General features: G+C 37.7%; 1 protein-coding gene across 2 annotated transcripts in view; it reads right to left on the reverse strand.

Annotated features, from left to right (window-relative positions):
• The window catches only part of LUZP2 (leucine zipper protein 2), a 457455-nt gene extending 433570 nt beyond the window's left edge, over positions 1–23885 (reverse strand). The window contains exon 1 of one of the 2 annotated variants that reach the window (XM_039216414.1): positions 23599–23885. In XM_039216414.1, the coding sequence (XP_039072345.1) occupies positions 23599–23660 (62 nt within the window). In that variant the 5' untranslated portion in view covers positions 23661–23885. The remainder of the gene's footprint in view (positions 1–23598) is intronic. The other variant, XM_039216415.1, reaches the window with a different exon arrangement.
• Between the last annotated feature and the right edge of the window lie 1368 nt (positions 23886–25253).

The raw sequence follows: 25253 nt of genomic DNA on the forward strand, positions 1-25253 counted from the left end.
GTTGACTACTCAAATTCTTATTTAATTAATTTAGTGAGGGTTGGAGGAGAATAAAACTCCCTTCTCCTGAGCTGATCTCAGGAGAGATAAAATGAGAAGGAAAAATAGAGACAGAGATAAAGACACTGAGACAAAGACAGGTGTTCAAAGCCCAAACTAAAATCAAATGAATTCAGATTTATGCCTGAATATTTATAGAAAAGGTAATGTATCTTCTGATAGTTATTTATTTTGTAGTAGGCCAGAGAGTAAATATAGAATGTTATAAGGGAAAATAGGTATATCATTTTTTTCTTCAAAATAATCAAAGGACCTTAATAGTTATTTAATGATTATGGCTAACCTGATAACCTAGACTTTAGGTTCAGACATCCAACCCTCAGCTTGAATTCTGGCTCCATCATTGACCAGTTGACTAAATGAAGCAAGTTTCTTAACTTATCGGAGCCTTAGTATGCTTAGCTATATATCATATGTAATAAATTAACTCAATTAGGCAAAACTAGATTGATGAGGTAATACCTAACACAATATGTACTAATTACTCTATATTTAAAATATACTTATTAATAAAGTGTGATGAATTACAAGCCTTTTAACCCCTCCATCTCAAAGATTTGGTTGCCTATAATACTTCCATTATGCTTCTCAAATCAGTAGAATCTTAATAGATAGGGTTAAGTAACCACATTTCAAAATTAATTCCTGGAATATATCATTTAAAAAACCAAATGATGAAGGAAATTATTATTTTACCATAGAGAACTTATTTTCTCTGTGATAAAAAGGCAGAACTTCAATGTAATTAAAAAGAACCTCTTATACACCATAATTACTAGACACATGAAAGATTTTTCTCTCTTCAGACACAACATGAAAATAACCTTGAGCAGAACAAAATCATACTTCAATAAGTCAAGATTAAATTCTCTTTTAATTATCTTACACCATCTTATACACTCAACCTTCTTAAATGGATTTTTAAGAAACTGAATTGTAGAAATTGGCTCAAATAATTAAAACTATGTAAGCAATATGATTGATGCCCTCAATGAAATGGTTGATCTGTTTTGAGTCATTGCTTAGATATGTATGACAACAAATATGAAATTGAAGAAGTAGGTTGAAGTTCTTACATAAAAGATGGTAGGGAGTATTCTTAACCTTTCCTAATAATTCTTTGGATAGGCAACTGTCTTTTTCAAATAAGATTTCATTTATACATTTCAATCTAGGACACAGAAAACATTATTTTTAAAAACTATTATTTTTGTGTTAGGAAGGATGATGTGAGAAAATCATACACACACACACACACACACACACACACACACACACACCCCAATACCCAGAAAAAGAAATGAAGAAAACCACATAGCTCTGGAGCATGGATTGCACCTCAAAGTTTTTTCCACCTGAGTGGTCACAGGATTTCATATTCCAGAAGACCTAGTCACGTTCCATGGAAATAGCTTTAGGTTTTATGTTCATTTCCATAATTAATGGTAAAGAGAAGTAGCATGTGATAAGCTTATGGAAGTTCCAGGTGTTTTAAATCTATTTTCCATTATTCTTCACATCCAGCCTTCAAGATTGGTTACTTTCCCTATTCAAAGGAAATATCTACATAAGGAATTTCAACAGCTCATCCAAGGCCACATAACTAGTAATGTGAAAGACTGGGATACAAACCCAAGTAGTTTAATCTATGTCTTATGTCAGTTTTCCTTTTTTTTTTTTTTTACAAATAGTTTATTGTCAAATTAGTTTCCACATAACACTCAGTGCTCATCCCCACAAGTGCCCTCCTCCATGCCCATCCCCCCACCCCCCCACATCCATCAGTCCTCAGTTTTTGTCAGCATTCAAGAGTCTCTCATGGTTTGCCTCTCTCCCTTTCCCCCACCATTTCCCCCCTTCTTCTCCCCCTTGTTCCTCCGTCAAGTTCCTCCTAATCCTCCTATACGTGCAAACATATGATATTTGTCCTTCTCTGCCTTATGTCAGTTTTCCTAAAAGTAAAGTCTAAACAGGGCATCTTTTGGCATTGATTTACCTGGATGAGTAAAGATTTTCAAAAGGTAAAAAGAAAACATAACAGGACAAAAATGTTCAGCACAGAAGAGGTTCTGTCAGGAGACTAGTTTCACCTGGTCCCTTGGGAGAATTCTGGGGCACAAACTTACCACAGAGGCAGACTCATCTTGAGGCAGGGGGCATTCTGTTTTTACCTGCATGTTGGGCACATGGTTGTTGACCTTCAGGGTGAGGGACCAGGGACAAGCACTTCATGAAGAGAGAGGGTGCATATTATCCAGTGGTGGGGGTGAGGCCAACTTAACCTATAGGAGGAGATAGAAAATATGTAGCACCCAGGGACAGGGGGAGAAACCCTATCGGGAGGTTAGAAATGCGAGAGGGTGTTGCTGACTGACAGAGTGAATAAAACTCAGGTTTAGGGGAAAAATCTCATTGCACTTATGACAGTTTGGGGGAGATAAGCGTTTGTTAGCCACTGGCAGCCAAAACAGTAATTGGTAAAGAGCGGAACTCCTAATGGAGAGAAGCTGGACCCGGCACCAAGAAGACTTTCCACAGCCTCAGAATTCCACTTCACTATGTTGCTTCTTCCACATGATACAATGTTGGATGTTGAACTGAATTACTATCCTGTCAACTTCCCATAACATGGACTCCCTATATTATCTCTTCTGCTTGAGGCATTCTAACTCTATCCTTCTTTTATGGAGATTGAATCTTAAACTTAAGGACTTTTTGGGCTACCCATGTCCTCAGAGGTTAGGATCTCCCATCCCAATACAGGCAAGACTTCTACAGTTATTATGCACTTTCATACAAGACTGAAGATGTCTCATGCCTATGTATGTAGTGCCTACTCACAGACAAATCTGTCTCACTTCTTTGTCAACCCAGTAAAATGTCATAGTCTTATTTGAAAACTAAAAATGTGTTTGTATATAGTGATAATACACTGATTATATGTAAACTCTTAATGCAAAATTTTCTGGGGCTACTCAAGTTACATAAGATTCATTTACGTGACAAATTTTAATCCAGATTTACATAACCAATAAAGGGGATTATTTTTTTAAGTATGGAAAATGGGCAAACTGGCCATCTATTTTCCTTTCTTAATGCTCTGCTTATAAGCCATGGGTTCGAATATTCCTGGAATTTATTTTTCTGAGCAAAAACTGGTCCTGAAAATGTCCCTCCAGGTGTTGAAACCCAAAGAAAAGACACTGATTTCTCTGACATCTTCCACAGCTCTCTCCTCTCCATTCACAGATGTGGGAATCTTTTCTCTCCTGTTTGAACATTTGATGTCCCTCACATTCCACAAAGGATCTCCTTATTATACATCTAAGTTCCCAAGCACTTAACATTATTCCCTGGCATTTTGTAGGTTCTTAGTAAATATTAATTAAATGAATTTGCATATCCTTCTTTGCTATTAAACCAAACAATTGTCAAATTATTCTTCTTGCTGGTTCTCAAAAGTGTCACTTATAGCTCAGGACCCTTGGGTTCAGGAAACTGAACTTCTCCAGAAGGAGGAGAATAAACTACGGAAGATGTAGTCTTTCTAGCATAACTGCCCACTTCTATCCTCTTACCACACACATCCTGGGCTACTGGGCACAGTACAGGATTCCATAATGTACTCCAGGGCAGGGTGGGGGGTGGAGGATCTCTGGATGAATGTACAACCCCTGTAACAGAGGCCCTGGGTCAATTGGGTGAATTTACCAAAAAGAAAATTATATATATATGTATATGTATATATATGTATGTATATGTATATATGTATATGTATATATATGTATATGTATATATGTATATATATGTATATGTATATATGTATATGTATATGTATATATATGTATATATATATATGTATATATATATGTATATGTATATATGTATATATACATATGACTGTCTTCCTGGCTGTAGTCTTTGCCAGAAATTTAGGAACAGCAAATAACATCTCCCAGCATCCTTCACTTGCAGGCACTCAGAACTCAAATCAGCAGAAAAGTCTTACTAGCAATGATTATTTGCTACAACTTTTGGTCTTATTAATAGTTCATTCACTCTCCTCTTTGGGACTCCTGACATAAAGTCATATGAACAGTCAGCTTTTATGTTCATCTCTAATTAGCCTGAGCTTGTTCTATCCAGTCCTTGGTTTTATGAATTTGGCTTTCCCTGAGCTATGCATTCCAACAGAGCTGTTTTCATCTGAGGGGCTTATTCCAACAATATTGCTTGCTCCAACACCAGGAGGGAGAATTCTTAAAAAAAAAAAAAATGCTCCTGGTAATTAGTTTCACATAATATTGCTGTGTTGTCATAACCTCACTGCCTCATCATTAATAAAAAAAACAAAAGCTTCAAAACCTAACCACAGAATTATGTTAATCATTTTCTTTACATAAACATTATAAATTTAGCAGGCTCCCTATGAAGAAGATACCATATCTTCCCCCACAAAATGAAATTCCTGATCATCCAGTGGGGAGTTAGGCTGGAGGGAGGCAGGGCCTGATCTCACTATGTGCTTGCAGCCAGTACTACCACACACCTCCCTCATTCGGCTGCAGCCCTGTCCAGCTACCTTCTGAGTTCCACTAAGAGGTGACTATTTGTTCAGAGTTGCTCACTTATAGTGCAAGTACACTTACTCTGAATCCATTCTTCTCATGTCACTATACTTTGCTTCACTAACGATGAGGAATAAGGGACTCATCATCACCAATGACTTATCTCCCTCTTTCTGCCAGTTTGTCTTGTATGTCTTTTTTATTGCCAGGAAACAACAGACCAGAAATACGGTCTGTATTCAGTGGAGTACTTCTATTCCACCAATCCATTCTCCTCTTCCACAAACTAAAGTTCAATGCCAGTGATGCACCACAGGTATCTGTTTATAGGCACTGTGGTCACTATTTATCTTTAAAACATTCTATTTCCGGGGCGCCTGGGTGGCTTAGTGGGTTAAGCGTCCGACTTTCGCTTAGGTCATGATCTCGCGGTTCGTGGGTTCGAGCCCCGCGTCGGGCTCTGTGCTGACTGCCAGCTCAGAGCCTGGAGCCTGTTTCAGTCTGTGACTCCCTCTCTCTCTGACCCTCCCCTGCTCATGCTGTCTCTCTCTCTCTCTCCTAGAAATAAATAAAACATAAAAAAAAAAAAAATTAAAAAAAAAAAAACCATTCTATTTCCAAGAGTCTGTGTACCCTTCCCCCAACCCCCCAACCCAATGTGCTTATTACAAAACACAGCCAGAGAATCCTGATGACATTTATAGAATGTACAATGCTTGCACACATCAAAACACTAAATCAATTCCATTCGCACTTGGTCTTTCACTTAGCATTCTGTCTAGCAACTCTTGTTTTCCTAGACTATCACCTTTTCATCACTTCTTTGTACACACACTCTGTACATTTGGCATGTGAAAAGTTACAGGTAGACAAATGCTGATGAAAAAGAAAGGGCTGGGTAGAAAGATCCACTGAAATAGGAAATGTTATGATTCTAAAAAGGTTCTTAAGGTTTAAACCACTGATTTGTGGCCACCACCCCATTTGCTTTCTCAGCTTGTAACTACCACCACATCCATTGGGGAGCCTCTGGAGATTTCTAGATCCTTGGTCTCTGCTTTTGTTTTCAGAACCGTCTTGGCTTCACTTCCTTCGCTAATCAGCCTGGTATCCAAAATCCATTATTTCAGTTACTGTGTTACCATAATCATGGCATCCCTGCTCCAACTGGGCAGCACTGTGCAGACAAATTTCTTTAGCTCTTGTCTTTCCTCCAGAGGGAAGGTTTCTTGCAAGGGTGCAAATTTGAGAAAATGGCAGCTCCTGGTAATATAAAATCCCAACATAATTCCTAAAAATATTGCATCATTTACTTAAAAATTTAAAAATCACCTAGAGTGTATTATCTTCCCACCTACACACACATACAAAAAAGAAAAAAAGTTTAAGAGAAAAACACAGAAGCAAAGCATCTACTTTTAAATACTTAGAGCATTTATAAGGCCACAGTATAAGGACACAAGATATATGCGAACCTTGTCTTTAAGTTGGTTACCTTCAGAAAACAAGCACTAAGTGCATGATTCAACCATTATTGATACTATTTTATTGTTGGTAAATATCTAGGAGTCACATAAAATAATTAATTTTAAATACTCCTCTTTAAGCTCAAACTATTTCCTAGTTTGGTTTCCACCTCTTAACTTCTGCCCCACTGGTAGAAGCTTTTATCTATAAACTAAAACAATGACTCTCATTCAGGAAATTCGCCATTTTTAAAATAACTTCTAGAGGGAGACATCTAGTTTCTATTTCACTGTAATGAAAAGAGAAAAATATTTGGGGGTAATGGGAAGCATTTACCTAGCAGAGAACTGGAAAAGCAGTTCAAAGGAAAGACAAAGATAATTTTAATAGAGCTTCCAATATCTATTGTCCCTTTGTCACTTAGTAACAAAACCCTGATTTTTACCTAAACATACAGTCCAGGAAAAAAGACTGCAAGTCCCAGATTCCCTTTTAGCTGGATACAACCATTCTCTTAAATCCGCTTGGACCATGATGACAAGGACTTCAGCAGAGTAGAGAGCTAGAAAGAGACTGGGTCCCTCCTGACAGGGAGGGCCATTAGGCTCAGTGGACACAGTGCCTGGGATCCATGATACTTTCAGGGACTCAAAAATATTTTAAAATATATTTTAAAATAAAAACTTAAAACGGAAAGCTACATGCAAAAGAATGAAACTGAACCACTTTCTTGTACTGTACACAAAAAATAAACTGAAAATGGATTAAAGACTTAAAGTGAGACTTATAACCATAAAAATCCTAAAAGGGAGCACAGGCAGTAATTTAGCTGACATTGACTGTAACAACATTTTTCTAGATAAGGTCTCCTGAGGCAAGGGGAAAAAAGCAAAAATAAACCATTGGGACTACATCGAAATAAAATACTGCATAGCAAAGGAATCAATAAAACTAAAAGACAACCTATGTAATGGGAGAAAATATTTGCAACACAAGGGTGATAAAGCATTAGTATCCAAAATACATAAAGAACTCGTAAAACTCAACACCAGGAAACCCAAAAAATATGATTAAAAAGGAGAAGACATGAACAGACATTGCTCCAAAGAAGACATACAGATGATCAACACACACATAAAAAGATGCTCAATATCACTCATCATCAGGGAAATGCAAATCAAAACTACAATGAAGTATCACCTCACACCTTCCAGAGAGGCTAAAATAAAAAACTCAAGAAACAACAAGTTTTGGTTAGAATGTGGGGAAAAAGGAACTCTCTTGCACTGTTGGTGGGAAAGCAAACTGGTGAAGCCACTGTAAAAAACAGTATGGATGTTCCTCAAAAAGTTAAAAATAAAAGTACCCTATGATCCGGTAATCACACTACTGGGTATTTACCCAAAGCAAATTTTCAAAGCACTAATTTGAAAGGATATATGTACCTCTATGTTTATAGAAGCATTATTAACAATAGCCAAATTATGGAAGAAGCCCAAGGGCTCATCGACTGATGAATGGATAAAGAAGTGGTAGACATAATGGGATATTATTCAACCATAAAAAAAGAATGAAATCTTGCCATTTACAACAACATGGATAGAGCTGGAAAGCATAATTGTAAGCAAAAGAAATCAGTCAGAGAAAGATAAATATTATATGATTTCACTCATATGTGGAATTTAAGAAACAAAACAAATGAGCAAAGGAAAAGAAAGAGAGGCAAACCAAGAAACATACTCTAAACTATAGAGAACAAACTGATGGTTATGGAAGAGGAAGGGGATGGGGAAATGGGTGAAATAGGTGATGGAAATTAAAGAATACACTTACCATGATGAGTGTACACTATATGTTATGTATACTGAATTAAGATTTTAAAAAGTATAAAAATATACTCATTTTTATAACAGTCACAAAACATACATATACACACATATATATGCACACATAAGTGTATACACATACACACACACACACATCAATATACACACATATATACTTGGGGGAAGGAGCTGTTTAAGATAAAAGTGCCTCAGGCCCATGCAGGGATAATACAACTTGCTTGTTGGTCATGGAGAATCAACCAACCTGTAATTTCCTACCTCTATGTGTATCATATGTAAGAGAAATAAATGTATATCTTATTTAAGGCATTGTAATTTGGAGTTTACTGACACATACCAAGAAACTGAATCTTAGCTCATTAAAGTGGTAAGGTTTAAAGGCAGGTACTCATATTGATTTATGAAAGGTACACAGATAGACCAATACCATGTATTAAAAAAAAAAAAAACATATCGAATACCACATATGCACCACACCTCCTTTAATCCTACTAGGCTGGTAGCTCTTGCTTCAGATTCCAAAAATGAAAACTGGGAGTACTCTTAGCTATCAGGCTCTATCCTCTCCTTTCCTAGCCAACAGGCACGTTACAGACTACATGTCTGGGTTCCCCAAAAGTTCATATGTTGAAGCCCTAACTCTCACTGAGATGGAATTAGGAAATGGAGCCTTTGAGACGTAATTAGATTATAAGGGTGGAGCCCTCGTGATGAGATTAGTGCCCTTATAAAAAGAAACACAAACTTATGGCCAACTAATCTTTCACAAAGCAGGAAAGAATATCCAGTGGAAAAGACAGTCTCATTAGTAAATGCTGGGAAAGCTGGACAGTGACATGCAGAAAAATTAACCTGGACCACTTTCTTACACCATACACAAAAATAAACTAAACATGGATGAAAGATCTAAACGTAAGACAGGAAACCATAAAAATATTAGAGGAGAAAGCAGGTAAAAATCTCTTTGACGTTGGCTGCAGCAACTTCTTACTCAACACATTTCTGGAGGCAAGGGAAACAAAAGCAAAAATGAAATATCAGGACCTTATCAAAATAAAAAGCTTTCTGGGGCGCCTGGGTGGCTTAGTCGGTTAAGCGTCTGACTTTCACTTAGGTCATGATCTCGCGGTTCGTGGGTTCGAGCCCCACGTAGGGCTCTGTGCTGACTGCCAGCTCAGAGCCTGGAGCCTGTTTCAGTCTGTGACTCCCTCTCTCTCTGACCCTCCCCTGCTCACACTGTCTCTCTCTCTCCTAGAAATAAATAAAACATTTAAAAAATAAAGAAAGAAAGAAAGAAAGAAAGAACAAAAGAAAGAAAATAAAATAAAAAGCTTCTGCACAGAGAGGGAAACATTCTTCAGAACTAAAATGGAATGGGAGAAAATATTTGCAAATGATGTATCAGATACAGGGTTAGTAACCAAAATTTATAAAGACCTTATCAAACTCAGCATCAAAAAAACCCAAACAATCCAGGGAAGAAATGGGCAAAAGACACGAATAGTCACTTTTCCAAAGAAGACATCAGATGGGTAACAGACACATGAAAAAATGTTCATCACTCATCATCAGGGAAATACAAACTAAAACCACAATGAGATATCACCTCACACCAGTCAGAATGGCTAAAATTAATAACTCAGGAAACAACAGATGTTGGTGAAGATGCTGAGAAAAAGGAACCCTCTTGCACTGCTGGGAGGTATGCAAACTGGTGTAGCCACTCTAGAAAACAGTATGGAGATTCCTCAAAAAGTTAAAAATAGAACTACCCTACCACCCAGCAATTACACTACTGGATATTTATCCAAGGGATACAGGTGTGCTGTTTCAAAGAGGCACATGCACCCCAGTGTTTATGACAGTACTAGCAACAATAGCCAAAGTATGGAAAGAGCCCAGATGTCCATCGACAGAGGAATGGATAAACACAATGTGGTATATATGTGTGTGTGTGTGTGTGTGTGTGTGTGTGTATACACAATGGAGAATTACTTGGCAATCAAAAAGAACAAAATCGTACCATTTGCAACAACATGGATGGAACTAGAAGGTATTATGCAAAGCAAAATAAGTCAGTCAGAGAAAGAAAAATATCATATGATTTCACTCATATGAGGAATTTAAGATAGAAAACAGATGAATATAAGGAAGGGAAGCAAAAAGAATATAAAAACAGGGAGGGGGACAAAATGTAAGAGACTCTTAGATAGAACAAACTGAGGCTTGCTGGAGGGGCTGTGGGTGGGGGGATGGGCTAAGTGAGTAAGGGCATTGTTGGGATGAGCACTGGGTGTTATACATAAGGGATGAATCACTGGAATGTATTCCTGAAAACATTATTGCACTATATGCTAACTAGCTAGGATGTAAATTTAAAATAAATAAATAAATAAATTCAAAATTATAAATGAATAAACAAATAAATAAGAAGCACCACGTGTGTCCTCTTACCCTGCTCTCCATCCCATAGAGATACAACCCAAGTGACCAGAATAGCCGCTCTCTCCAGACGCGGGCTCTGCTGCTGTAAAAGTAGAGCTCAAAGCCTCAGGTCTGGGCCGCCTACTGTCACTAGTAATGGTCTCCTCATTTTTGTAAAAAGGGGTTGTTACTAATTGCTTGCTACACAGGGTGGTGTGAAAATGTATGAGCAGGTATGAAAGGTAAAATTTAAATAGTATAAACATGTCAGGCATGTCTATCTCACAGGATGCCTATTCCCCTTCAAGTCTATCCTTGAAAATCCTTTTAATAGGTCACTTGAGTAAAAGAGTATGTAAGGGAATGGGTACATTCTCCAATTTTCAAGTCTATTCTTAAGGAGGAAAGTGGATATATAGAAGTTACAATGATGAATGGAACTAAGCTAACAGCAGTGTGCTCCCAACTCCTATTTTAAGAATACGTTTTCAGAAAACTGTAAAATATCTGTTTTATAATTAAAAATTTATATAATATAGTATAAAGCATGTTATACATATGCATAACACAGGTACACACATACTTGGACTTATATATACATACATGTATATGCTTATGATTTTTATATGAAATCAAGTCATTTTTTAAGGTATCAATTTTGAGATGTATCAGTCTATAAAGGGGTTAAATCTACAAAAGAGATATGCTTGTGCTGTACTTTATACTTCACAGTGCCATCTTCTGACTACCAATGGAAGTGTAGTTCCAGGAAAAAATCAGCACTTAAACTCCTAAGGAAAATCTGACTTATTATTAGATCATTCCTCAAGATAGACAACGTTCAAATGATGAGACTGTTGTTTTCACATCTTTAAAACAAAAGGGGATATTATTCATGACTTGGGGTTATTGTGAGGGTTTGCACACAAACAGGGCACTGAATCCTATAGCTCAGGCATCCGTGTGTATAAGACAAGTCCCTTTTTTGCACTAGTCTGCATTAGGTTCTCAACAGCTTTGTTTCTGAGCTACTTTCCAAAGTCTGACACCACAAATTTCAAGGTTAACTCTTTTTGTCTGAGAATCTCAACCTTAAAGTGTAAGCCTATTAAATCACAGGTTCAAATTCCACCTCTACCTTTTAGTAATTTTGTAACCTCAGAGGTATTAACTTCCCTAATCTTTAATGTTCTAATCTACCAAATTCCTTCATGAGGTATGGAAAAGCATTAAGTTACCCTAGAGACTGTGTAGCACAATTCTTAAACATAAACAACATTTAACCAATGTTATAAATGTTAAAAATGAAATTATGAGTCTGAGCAGCTGAGACAGCTACCTGGGATCACATGGGTGGAAGGTACTGCAATTAGGTCCGTCTGATTCCCACCACATGCTCCTATGCCCCACAGTGAAAATTCAGATGCCATCTGGAGCCAGGCAATAGAACACTGTAGTTCGCTGGTTTTGACTTTGGAAAACATCCACAAAGCTTTCACGATGAAAGCAAAATATACCACATATTATTTTAGTTAGAACTTGGGTTGTGGGGGTGCCTGGGTGGCTCAGTCGGTTGGGCTTCTGACTTCTGCTCATGTCATGATCTCACGTTTTGTAAGTTCGAGCCCCGCGACGGGCTCTGTGCTGCAGCCAGCTCAGAGCCTGGAGCCTGTTTCAGATTCTGTATCTCCCTCTCTCTCTGACCCTCCCCTGCTCATGCTGTCTCTCTCTCGCTGTCTCTCTCTTTCTCTATCTCTCAGAAATAAATAAAACATTAAAGAAAAAGAACTAGGGATGTGAGCTTAGGGGATACCTCAGAGCACGTTACATTACATTTTTCTTTCCTTCTCTCACTATATAAATCAGAAGCCACAGATGAGAAGGACACAAGCAGACACTGGCTCATTCCAGTGCTTTACACCAGGCGCTAGGAGGCGCTGTAGCATAGTAATTAAGAGTATGGGCTCCAGTGCTATTTGTCCTTTGATTTTAGAATCCTGCTAAGGGCTTAAAACCTTGGGCGGGTAACCTAACCTAGGTGCCTCAGTTTCCACATATATAAACCGAAGGCAACATCAGGAACCACCTCACAAGTTTATTATGAGGCTTAACCTGGTTTAAGGTTTTCTGTAATTATGAGCTATCATGTATTATATCATCTTTTGATTCCTTTGTTATTTCAGAACTGAATCTGCAGAGAGGAAAAGAAATGCCACATTACGGCTAGCATAGTTGTGCATTGTTTAATCCAGAAAATTAATCCAGAAAATTGTTTTCCTACAGGTTCAAAGCATGTGTTGCTAAGGCAGGTGGTAGTGGTGGTGGTGGTGGTGGTGGCGGCGGCGGCGGCGGCGGCGGTGTGTGTGTGTGTGTGTGTGTGTGTGTGTGGCAGAGGTGTTCAAGACCTTTTATGCCAGGCTGAATATTACTTCTAGTTCATATGAAAGCTCTAATTTCCTGCACAAAGTAAAAAACAGTAAGCATTTACACAGCCTTATAAGTAGGTCCTGGCTTTCAGTGCATTTTTGCCATAAAACTTGAAGCGATAAACATGGGGCAGGAGGTACAGTTAAATTTTCATTCTTCTCAGAGTTTCTAAGATTTCACCTCATTCTCCAGGAATTTCTAAATAGAGTGTGCTCCTTGAAAAATGGAATAATACTGCTTTATATCAGTTAGTTTGACTATTTTCTCAGCCCTTTTCAGCCCTACGCAACTTTTTTTTTTTTTTTTTTTTTTAAATGAGGCAGAGAATTATTTTCATGTAACTTGACTGATAAATGCAGCCTGGTACATGATAAGATATTCACTTATTAAATTTATATACATGTAAGGCCACCTGGGTGGCTTAGTTGGTTAAGGGTCCAACTTCAGCTCAGGTCATAATCTCATGATTGGTGGGTTCAAGCCCTCCATCAGGCTCTGTGCTGACAGCTCAGAGCCTGGGGTCTCTTCAGATTCTGTGTTTCCCTCTCTCTCTGCCCCTCTGCCACTCACACACACTCTCTCTCTCTCAAATATAAATAAACATTAAAAAATTTAAATTTATATCCATGTAAAAATAGGCAGGTTTTTTTTTGCCAAACCATCACCATATTTCCAACACCCTGATTTCAGGTGCAATGTGCACGTTGAGTAAACGCTGAAAATATCAAAGTGTTCAAGATGCTATAGTTCTCAAATGCTGGAGCAGTGCTTTCCAAGATTTCATGTACACTGGAGGCATCTGAGGTCCTGGTTAAAATAAAAATTCCTTGGTCCTCTCCTCCCTTACTTAGGGGATCTAATCTAGTATATCTAGGGGAGGGACCAGGAAATTGCCTTTTTACAAGTATCCCAGGGTATTCTAATTTAGGTACACGGAGGAGTATACTTTGAGAAACATTAATATGAAGCTGCTTTTATTATTGTTTTAGAGTGCGTGCATGTGCACGTGTTGGGGAGGGGCAGTGGGGGTAAGGGAGACAGCAAGAGCAAGAGAGAATCTTCAGAAGGCTCCATACTCAGCACCGAGCCGGAGTCCGAGAGGGGAGCCCAATCCCACGACCTTGAGATGAACACCTGAGTAGAAATCAAGAGTCAGATGCTCAACTGATTAAGCCACCCAGATACCTCTGAAGACGCTTTATACATAGGAATTGTGAGTATTAGCTGGCAAACTTTCGTGTTTATTATAAAGGCTTCAATTTGGCTGCTCTTCAAACTAATGAATTTCTTGGGCTGACTTAAGAATTGATTTCTTAATGTCAGATCATTTTTATCTTTTAATTTTTAATATATTCAAATTGAGATATATCTGCTATATGATATATTCATTTCAGGTGTAATTTTAAGAATATTTTTAATGTAGCCTGTCCTACCCTCATGAACATAGTTATTTGTGAAGATGGTTTAGTTTGGCATTCTCACTTGTATATATTATTTTTCTTTATTGTATATTTATACAGAAATTGAATTCTATGGCATTGCTATAAATTCATTCATAAAGCAATTCTCAGAATGAAGGGGTTAGAATCTAATGACTTTCTACCTGGGAGAATATAGGCTAATCATTTAATATGTCTAAAATTTTCAGTATCCCTCCTGATCAAGGTATATAATTAAAATCAGTTGCAAGGAAGGGTAACAAAGTAACAAAGTAAGCACCTAGCTCACTACCAGGGAATTAATTAGTCCTTAAAAATATTGACTGATTCTGTAACTTATGTGTTGTATAAAATGACCAACTGAAATAAAGATACACACTACCACAAAAAAAGATTTGATACTTTTCAATATTTTTATAAATTGTATTTTCAGAAAAAGAAAAGTTTGTCCCAGTTTTCAGATGAACTTATTTGTAGAATGAGCTCAGGTTTCACTTTGTGGCATCTGAAGGAAAAAGTTACATGTTCTCAACAATATCAAGCTTCCTCAACCATATCCGCTTCATGCCAACATGTCACTTCATTTTTCATGCATTGTCTTGTTTCTTTTATAACTCACAATCTTTGCGCTCTTTCCTGCCCAATGCTAATGGCTTAGTTTACTGCAAAGACAACCAATGAATGACTGCAAGCATTAGAGAAGAGCATTTAAAAAACACTAACAAACAAATAAAAACCCAATGAAAACAGGAAGGCTAGTGATAGGGGACTTTCTTCTCCACTCTTACTGTCTCTGTCCATCATACCACATTGAGAATCTTAGTGTGCTACATTTCCTGTTTCCCTTTGCCGTTACAGCCACTTCTCCACCATTCTGCAGAGGTCAGGACCAACCTCACCCCATGTAAGAACACTGAATTACTAGAATCCAGAACCCTCAATTTGTCAAAAAGGCTTGTTGCTGTTATGCTATCCTAGTTTAAGATAGATCTCTTTGGTTCTGTCATCCTCAGGCAAACTTGAAACATGAACTTCCTTTAAAGGTATTAATATAGTGTGGTGATATAGTTTTAATAAGTATATTTAATGTTTAACTATTAGCAACATAATTTGGAGCTTTCAGACCCCAAATAGAAGCTAGGTCAGGTCATATTGGTTACTTATTTTTTTTTTTTTTCTTGAGGATGTTACAGGTGTTTAAATCAGTGTTGCTAACTGAGATTGGCTACAGGAGATCCAGAGTTGGCTTTTACTTTGGCCTCAAATCATCAGCATAAACTTAGAAGGAAAATACAGTTTCCATTCAGTTTTATCATCTGTGATAAGGGAAGATAAGGCTGAACTTTAAAATTTCTTCACCAATACCTGTGTCTTACCCACACCAGCATCAGGTGTATATTAATCAAGGACCACTCTTTCTGAAATGAAAGCACACTCTGGTAGGGTAAAATTGATCTAATCCTTTTCAGTCAGATAAGAATGAATATATATTGAATTTCTCTGTTCTAGACACTATTCTTTATATATATCATCTTATTAAATACTCTCAAATCAGAGAAGAATTGCTATCACCTTTTTTACTAATAGGAAAATGTGGCTAAGAGTTGTTAATTGACATTAATTCAAATAGCTAATGACGCTGTTCCAAAGTCTATTTGAGTTCACATTCTTTGGATTTAACCCATATGACAGGGCAAATACTTCCTGTAAACTTTGCTCACTAAGTGCTTCTTCTCAGAATATTTTGAATATTACTTGGAAGGACAGGAAATTAGAAACCCTAATAATCCTCTGGAGAACAGGCAGGAGGAAGTCACATCCTCTATAAGAAGAGATAAGGCTGGTCCAGAATCTGCAATAGCTCCTACTAATACCTTAGCTCAGATGTAAGGATGATTTTGGAGGATGCAAATCATTGCATGTTCTTGTTCCATTTTTTCCCCAAGGATTAATCCCTGGGCTCAATTCCCTCCTGGCCTACCCCCAGCAAAACCTTAGGAAATAAATGTTTTAATTATTTTGGCTATACAAATCAGTTAATTTAAGGAATTTATTTTGAGTTTTAATAAAATCATTAAATGTTGGTTGCTTGAGATACCCAAAATAAAATCAATATGCTGAATTGTACTTGCTATCTATAGAAATAGCTAACATGCCTTAGGATCTCTTAAAGACTATGGAACACAGCTATACAGCTATGTGCACTGAAATAGCACTGAAGTACAATTCCTTTAATCCTAATAGCCCTAAATGATAGACATTATTATTCTCCATTTTATAGATGAGAAATTAAAGTCTGAATGGTTAAGAACCCTATTCAAAGAGTCTGTAATATGTACACGTAGGATAAAATCTATGACCATCTGACCCTAAAAATACTACTTAAGTTGCTCACTAGCTATGATGAAAATGTAGAGACAAGTAAAACCAAATGAAATGTAAGCTCAGCAAAAAGTTCCATGTGAACATAGTTAGGAACTCATCATTGTAAAATATATTGAGTATATTCCCTATTGAATAATACCAAGTTACAGCACAGGTTTGATAGTTAAGGAATATAAAAGCAAATGCCTAGCTAGGAACTACATTTATTGGAAATAGTTAAATGAAAATATTCCAAAGGCATCAACAATATCACCTTCACCACAGAACTGAAAAATCAACAGGAACCATTAGAGGTGTATTGCTTGAGAGGCAAACTGTGTACCAAGGTGAGAACTCATTAATGACTGCTCTGAGTTTTGAAAATGACCTGGATCTCTTTTGAAGCTATCTCACTCTTCAAAAAACAACTGAATATAGGCAAATAAATGGTGTTCAATTCCACATTGCTGCAATTTCCTTTCACTAAAGCCTGTTGCTTTCCCATGAGTATATATGCTCAGAGAATTTGTTTTAGAAGTACTTCATACTTCACAAGAACTAGAATGGTTCTAGATAATAGTGTAGGGACCAACTATACAAATATAGCTATATTACTGGGTATAGGGTAAATGCTGGAATCTTGATCTGGTTTCCTTCTGCAGCGTTAGAGAAGCCTGACACTTTGGGGGCACGTGGGTGGCTCAGTCCATTAAGTGTCTGACTTCAGCTCAGGTCATGACCTCACAGTTTGTGAGTTCAAGCCCCGTATCGGGCTCCATGCTGACAGCTCAGAGCCTGGAGCCTGCTTTGGATTGTGTCTCCTTCTCTCTCTGCCCCTCCCCCACTTGTACTCTGCCTCTCTCTGTCTCTCAAAAATAAATAAATGTAAAAAAAAAAAAATAGTGAAGCCCGTCACTTTGGACCTCAGTTTTCTCATTTCTAAAATGAAGGGCTTTAGACTAGAACATAACCTTATATTCACAGTATGTTTCCCAATAACAAACTCTTTAAAGTACACACTCAAAGAGATTAAAACACTTGAAAGCAACCCCAAACAAGTCAGACATAATTGCAATGCAATCATTACCTATGGTATAATGACGTCTCCTAGTGTTTATGAAAACATTCTCAGAGCACACTGTTTACTTGATTGACCTTCAGCTTGCATCTGAATGTGATGGTTTAGATTTTTTGACTCCTATAATTATGAAGCAAAGTTCGTAGACATCCCAGTAAATATGTGTCCTTTCTTTTGATACAGATTTAACATAATCTATCCCTTATTATCTCCCCATAGCAGCAAATCATACCCTTTTCCAGGATTCACTAGATTAATAGGCATCACACATTCTCTCTCTCTCTCTCTCTCTCACACACACACACACACACACTAATCTATAGCAAAAAAAAAAAATTTTTTTTTCATTTAGTGGTCAGAATTTCTTGGCAAAACTATGAAGAGTTTATAATAAAATATGTGCAAACTAGTTGAAACTGGATGATCTCTATAGCCATTTTCAAAAAGCTTAGGGAATAATTCTTCCATGTGATGATTCTTAAGACATAGTTGTGTTTCTTCTATATCACTGGTTTTCAAATTGTTCTCAGTAGAAAAAAATCTGTCATATATTTAGAAAAATTAAGAGAAGAAGATATATTTCATATATTGTCAACAGATTATGAAATCAACTGACAAGTAGAAAATAAAGCTGTTTAACCTTTTTTATCAATCATCCTTATGTAGTTTCAAAGAATCCTTTAATTGACACTGGTGCTCATCGCTTTGATTTGATATGATGCATGTGCTATATATACAACTAAATTTTAAAGAGATATACAAGTAGCTAAATATGTACTTTTGTGCTAAATCATATTCTATATGATAAACTACAATTTTTCATGGTGTTTGCCAAAGCACACAGCACCATCCAGGCACTTTGACACCAAAACATTTTTGAAAGAACAAGCCTAGTAACAAGGTAATCCTCATTACTTCTTCTACTGCTTCTATCTCCTTTGTCAATATTTTCTTACTTTTAGATAAGAACTGTGATTCTTGTTCATTTTCTGTCATTCAATTGACCTGTAGTCAAGTTTTCATATATTTTGCTATGTCCTGATCAATCATAGGTACAAAAAAAGCTTGGGAAAATAATCAAAATATATAACACCTATACAAGCTAACTATATTCACTTACTATGTTCCAAGAAATATTGGCCAACTCTTTTCCTCAATAAATTCATTCAGTCCTTCCCACTCAGGTAGTTTCTATTAGTAGTCTTATTTTCTACATGAGAAAACTAGACAGGATAAGAAAGTTACCTAACATCACGTGGTTCACAAGTGCTGCAGGATGTTCAAGTTTATTAAAAAATATTACTTCCCCCATTGTCTTGAAAGTAGAAGTTACTTCTGATACTCCTCTTTTATCATTATTCACTCTTTTCTCTATATCTAGCACTTCAAAATGTTTACTGTTATTTATCCAATTTTGTCTTACCTGTATGTATTTCTGTGCATGACTGGGTTATGAGGACATGCATCTATAACTAAATATCTTATTGTCCTGATGCCTTATGCAATGACTGGCACGTTGCAGGCATACACACTTATTAAAACTGTGTAATAATGAAAACATCAAAGACATCTTCTGAAGGTTATGAAGTTCAAATGGATTTTTTTCCAGAGAAGAAAACTTAGTATTAAATATGTTTAATCAGGTTAAATGATTTAGCCCTATTCATTAAAGGGATTTCCTGTAGAAGTCAGTGAAAACAGGCTATTGAGCACACACACCACACAACTGAGAAAACACTGTATCATTATAACTGCATACCTCTCATTGGTTTCAATGATTTTGGTTTCCTGGTAGGTAAGTCATATTCCTCCTTTCAATCACATGAAGTTTGGTCTGGGACAATTGTGGACAGATCACAGATGTTTGAGGGGTCTCTTATTAGTCATGAGGGAAATAAATTTAATCCACAAAGAAAATCCCCAAAGAAGTCATTTTAAAACTTGCTATTGGGAATAGGCAACTAGGGTCTAAAATTGAAATTTGAAAAGTCAGAAACATTGGCTTGTTAATATCTTCTTAGCCTAGAAAAGACCTGTCTCCAACTTAGTTACACAGAAGTGCACAATTCTGATCACAAAGGAACATACGCAGGGTCATATAAAGGTATGTGTGGCAAGACTCACTCTGTGGAGGACTTGGGAGAATAAATGCGCATTACCTCATATCAACTTGGGGAAGTTCAAGGAAGACTGCTTCCTACATCATATTTATTTGCTTAGTTTTTTAAGCTGCTTATTGTGTTTTGATTGTGGTTCTAGTCTTTATCCTATATATCAACTTAATTCTGAGGTTAGATTAAGGTACAGAGCAAATAAGAGCCTGGGGCATCTTCAATATACAGTATCATCTAAAAATAGATTCCAAAGTAAACATGTGGTGTGACTGCTGATCAGAGGACCCAGGAGAGACCTCTAAGGTGACTCCTATTGCGAGGACTATAAGCGACCATCTGCTTAAAGTTCTTGCTTGATGGAAAACCACCAGAAGTCAGTAGACCTTCACTTCTCCCCTGCCATGTTTCTCTCCCCATTAAGTCATTTAAAACTCAATAAACCAAAGGCATCAAGAGTAGAATCACAGCATAAAGGAACAGAGGTTCAGCAGACTAAAGCACAAGCCTTCCCTAGCACTCCATGGGTCCCTTTTCACCAAGAACTTCTAAAGATTTTTTTCACCCTACTCTTCAATACCTATACTACTTCTTTCTGAAGTGAATTGCTGGCTGCCTTGGAATAGCAATTTAATACTTCTACAGAATGAAGCTATTTAAAAAAGTGTAGTCATTCCACTCTAAAGCTATTAAACCAACATATGTTTGCTTTCTTTGACCACATTTATTTGTGCACAGGTTAAATGGGTTTCTGCATTAGCTTCATTATTCATAACATTAACTTGATGTTTTGAATTTACATGTACTTTCTAAATAGGAGAGACAATGTACAGAAAATTAAATGGCTCCTTTTAACTCTATGGGGCTTGTCAGTAAAACAGAGGACAATTCTTGGTTGGTGTTCATGGGGAACTTTTTTTCAGGACAAAAAATGTAACTCTGATTGTGGGGGATCGATGTTGTTCACTATGGTGAAAATTATGACATTTTGGGGCTTTAGCATCTAAAGGTGTTACAAAGATGTGAAGACAAAGAACAAACAAAAACAGAAAGCTATCCAAAGATTCCTATTTAAAAGGTGGAATCATTTTAGGGTTTTCATTCTTGTGAACAGAAAACTATTATATAATAACTATCTTTCTCTACTTGTGGCATGTGTTTTATTGAACACATTCCTTTACTATAAAACAACTGAACTGTAGGCCTCTTGGAAATATAATAGTATGGCATTAAAGAGCTTTGCCCAGACAAAGAGATGTTGAAATAAAATACATTTTTTTTTTGCACGAAGAGCCTCAGATCCACTCTAGTCACACGTTGAAAAGAGCTTGAGAGTAAAAGTGATAACATACAAAGGCTTTAAGAATATGTAGCAACTGCCACCCTCTGCTAATACTTTCAACATAACTTAAGCATGTGAAATGCCATCTGCTTCACATACAAGACCAGTGACTAAGAAACTAACAAAAAGTTGTTGGCTAGAAAGCTCACTGTCCCAGGTGCTCATGGCTGAGCTACAGGTTTCCTCAGCAGGACAATAAACGCACCTCCACTAATGTGACTGTTCTCACAAACCTGTTTAGTTTAGGTTCTAACCTGCATGTTAACCACATGCCTGCAGAAACCTTTAAATATAAAGAGAATGGCCTTCTGTTAGAAACCATTAAAACATAATCTTTTCTTGCAAAATGACATACTGAAGGTACCATATTCACTGTCAAATCTGCTGTCACAAAATAATCTGGATATCCAATATAATAAATTGCTACTGAGCAATCACAACAAGACAGGCCACTGGGTATAAAAAGTTTCACTTTTTTAAAGCCCAACTTGCTCTTTCTGTTGAGTTTGCAGGAAGGAAAATTTAAAGACCTGACATAGGTTTAAATTTGCTATTAAATTTGCTATTCCAGCGCTGTTTATACAAACAATGCTGCAGAAGTATCATATCTAAACTAGGAAGGACTAATTCTAATTTCTGTTGTAATAAATAGGTTGACTATTTAAAACATTATTCTAATAAAAATTAATTGTCCCATCAAAAGAAAGATAATGGCTCTTTGTATTATGTAACCAACACTAAAACTTTAGAAGCTAGAGACTATACAGCTTCCTGACTCACTTAAGTTACGGCATCTTTAAAGAGCAAATGTACTTTTGGAACACTAGGGGCTTTCCTGGTCTTTAAAAATCATTGTGGGCAATGTTTCTATTGTTTAAGTATTTACTATGTTACGAATATGATGACAGGCATCTAGTTAAGTTCCAACTTTGAGAATTTCCTTTTTCTAGAAATCACAGCTATTAAACTACAACACAAGAGTTCAGTGCAAGTGGCAAGACACTTAAAAAATAACTGATGTACAATTTGCACTGAGTCATTTAAAGCTAACCACAAATATTAAAATAGGTTCTGTAATTGGAGCAAGTTACTGTAACACCGGGAAGGAAAGTGATTTCAAAACCATCTATTTGCATTTTGTGAACTGAAGTGACAAACAACCTTTAAAGAAAAAAAAAACATATATATATATATATATATATATATATATATATATATATTCTTCATATTCTATTTTAGTCTGGGAAAGTGGCCTGGCTTTGTCAGAAAGGAAAGACTAAGTTCATGAATGATTATGGCTAAATCAAACCTTCCTCACTCTAAAAGGAAAGTCTGGTTACAAGAGCCTGAAAGAGGATGTGTAGATTAGGAACGGAATCCAGAATTTTACTGTCTCATTTTTATAGACAATGAGTTTTCTTCCTTCTTAATTTCAGAATTTGATACAATCCTGTTTCCCTTCTTCCTTTTCCATCAGATACACAATCAGATAATGTTTCCATTCACATAGATTTGAAACGAAACTCATGCTGTGAGGGTTATTTTATTTTCTAGTAGCCAAGGGAGAGAGGTTGCTGCCAATATGATGTTAAGAGCATACAGAATAAAGGCTCAGTCCCGGGCAATGAAACAGACCACCTTTGTGCTTCTCTTGAGGAAGAAGAATGCAAGCCCATCACCAACTTTGGGACTTGATCAACAGTGGGGAGTCACAAAACTCTTTTCAACCAGTGCATTTTAAACCTCCACTAAAAATAACTTCTCTGTGCTGGGGCTTAAAGTCCCATCAGTGGCCAGTGATGAAGTACAGTACTTAATTGTTTCTGACTAGGGTCTCTGCATCAGCACCCTGAGAGTGCCTTCTAACTTTTAATCGCCTTGCATGTTCTCTAATGAGACCTGTTCACAGGTCAGGCACATGAAAATGCCTACCCCTAAGCTTCCTCAAGACCTTAAAGCAGGCCACTTCTTAAGTCCAGGAACTTGTGTGCAAGGTTTACTTCTTCCAGGATTAATCCTTTTCCTCTGCTTCTCCTACCTTAAACTCAGACACACTTGGAGGAGGTAAGTATGCTCTCTGGCTATTAAGCCAGCTCTAATATATATATATATACACTGGTGACAATTCCCTCCTTGTCTCTCCATTTCCTTAATTTTGGTCTGTTACTGCCTGTTATCTGTTTTCTCCTATTAGGGCTGGAGGGAAACATATTTTCTTTGAAACGCAAAGCTCTTGGTTCCCTTGCCAGTAGGAACACAGACTTTCCCTAAGGGCGAGGAGAACTAGAGAAGGGCTCTATTCTCCTGGAAGGATTTCAGAGCCCTAACCACAGAGGCACCCTTCAACTTAGGCGGGAGACGCAAAGAGCTGAAGTGTCTGTCCTTGGTCCTGACAGGTGACCTGCAGTAGGACCAACGTAGCCCTACCTACAGCGCCCGTTGGCTCAGGTCCCTCACGCTCCTGGACTCACCTGGTGCTGAGGACCAGCGCCGGCAGGAGAGGCAGCAAGTAGTGCGCTGGGCTGAATTTCATGCTGTCGCCTGCCGGGGTCCTCCTACCCTCGCTGCCTTTGCTCTCCCTCCTCCGGGTCCTGTGGCTCCTCTGTGCCCGGCTCTGTCCCCGGCCGGCGACGCGCCCTCTCCAGCAGCCGTACGGAAGGAAACGGACAAACGGACGGATGCCTCGTGAAGGCAGGCACTGAGAGCGGGGAGTATCTTCGGCAGTGATGTCACCAGCGAGGCGAGCCCTGCCCGGGATCGTTCGGCGCGCCGCTGCTCCCGAGCCTGGAGGGCGCGCTGTCACTCGCGCCGGAGGCGGCGCGGGGAGGGGGAGGGCTTCCCAGCGATGGCCCCGCGCTGGGGTCTCCGGGCTGCTACGGAAGGCGCTCCCCGCTCGCCCAGCTGCACACCCGCCGGGGGCTGACCATTTACTCCCTTTCTCCCGAGGATGGGGAAAGGGAGGGAGGGCAAGGGCGGGGCTGGGGTGGCGGACGAGGAGAGAAATCTAACCTTCCAGTAATTGAACCTGAGTACTAGGCAGGATGTGAGACAGAATTCACTGGGAGAGACTGTCAAGCTCCGACTCGCAAGCAGGTGTCTCTCACCTGATGACACGGTGTTTGGGAAAACGTCGCTCTGAAGAGTGTTTAAAATATTCTAATTAGAAATGCATAATGATTAGCCTGATGCAGAGTGAAGAGAAGCAGGAGTGAACAGTGTCCAGAAATGCATCTTGAGTCCATAATGCCACTGCCAGCTTTTTTAGTCCGTAAACGTAGATATAAATATAAAGAGGTTTCAGGACAGTTAAGACTCTGATTCTTCTGGGTTTTGAAGATTTCTGACCTTGTACAGATCTGGTGGCCCAAATTCACTCACCTGAAAGGGTCCTTTCATTCAGGGGAGGAAACATAACAGATATTCATCAAAATGCTAACAGTAATTAACTCAGAGTGGTGGTATCAGAAGGCAGAAGACTCCGTCATTTTGGTTTCTGTGTTTTTCATAGGTTCTATAATAAACATCTGATATTAAGCTTTATTTTGAAAAATTAGAAAATTTTTCAAAAACTAACACAAACTAATATTTCTGTAAAAGCAATTCTGAAAACAACAGCCAACTTCAACTGAGATGTTCACTTCCGGGATCCTTAATAACATGGTTTATTTTTCATATTGCAGTAGCATTTCCTGGTTGAATGTTTATAAGGTACTTCTTTATACATCAATACACTTGATCCTCACCAGAGACATCCTAGAGAAATATAAATTAATATTATCTCTAACATAGAAATGAGGTAACTGAAGGCCATGAAGATCTAGGCTGGATTTTTTTTTAAACAAAAAAACCTCATTCTTTTAAGTCTTAAGGAAACCCTACTGTTGCCTGGAACATTACATCCAGCACAAGTAGTCCAGTGATCAACACAAAGCTGATGTTCAATAACAGCTAGAGTGCACCAAAGACCCCATGAAGCAAAGGTCAAGTGGTCAACCCGAATTCCTATCCAGAGGGTTCAGGTCACAATCCATGTTTTCAGGGGCAAGACACTTATAGTACAATTTAGATGAAACATTCCCTTTAATCTAATTTTGAAACATAATTTGCAGGAAAAATATTTGTTATG

This window comes from Hyaena hyaena, unplaced genomic scaffold (genome assembly GCF_003009895.1).
Source record: "Hyaena hyaena isolate Hyena2069 unplaced genomic scaffold, ASM300989v1 scaffold_630, whole genome shotgun sequence".
NCBI lineage: Eukaryota > Metazoa > Chordata > Mammalia > Carnivora > Hyaenidae > Hyaena > Hyaena hyaena.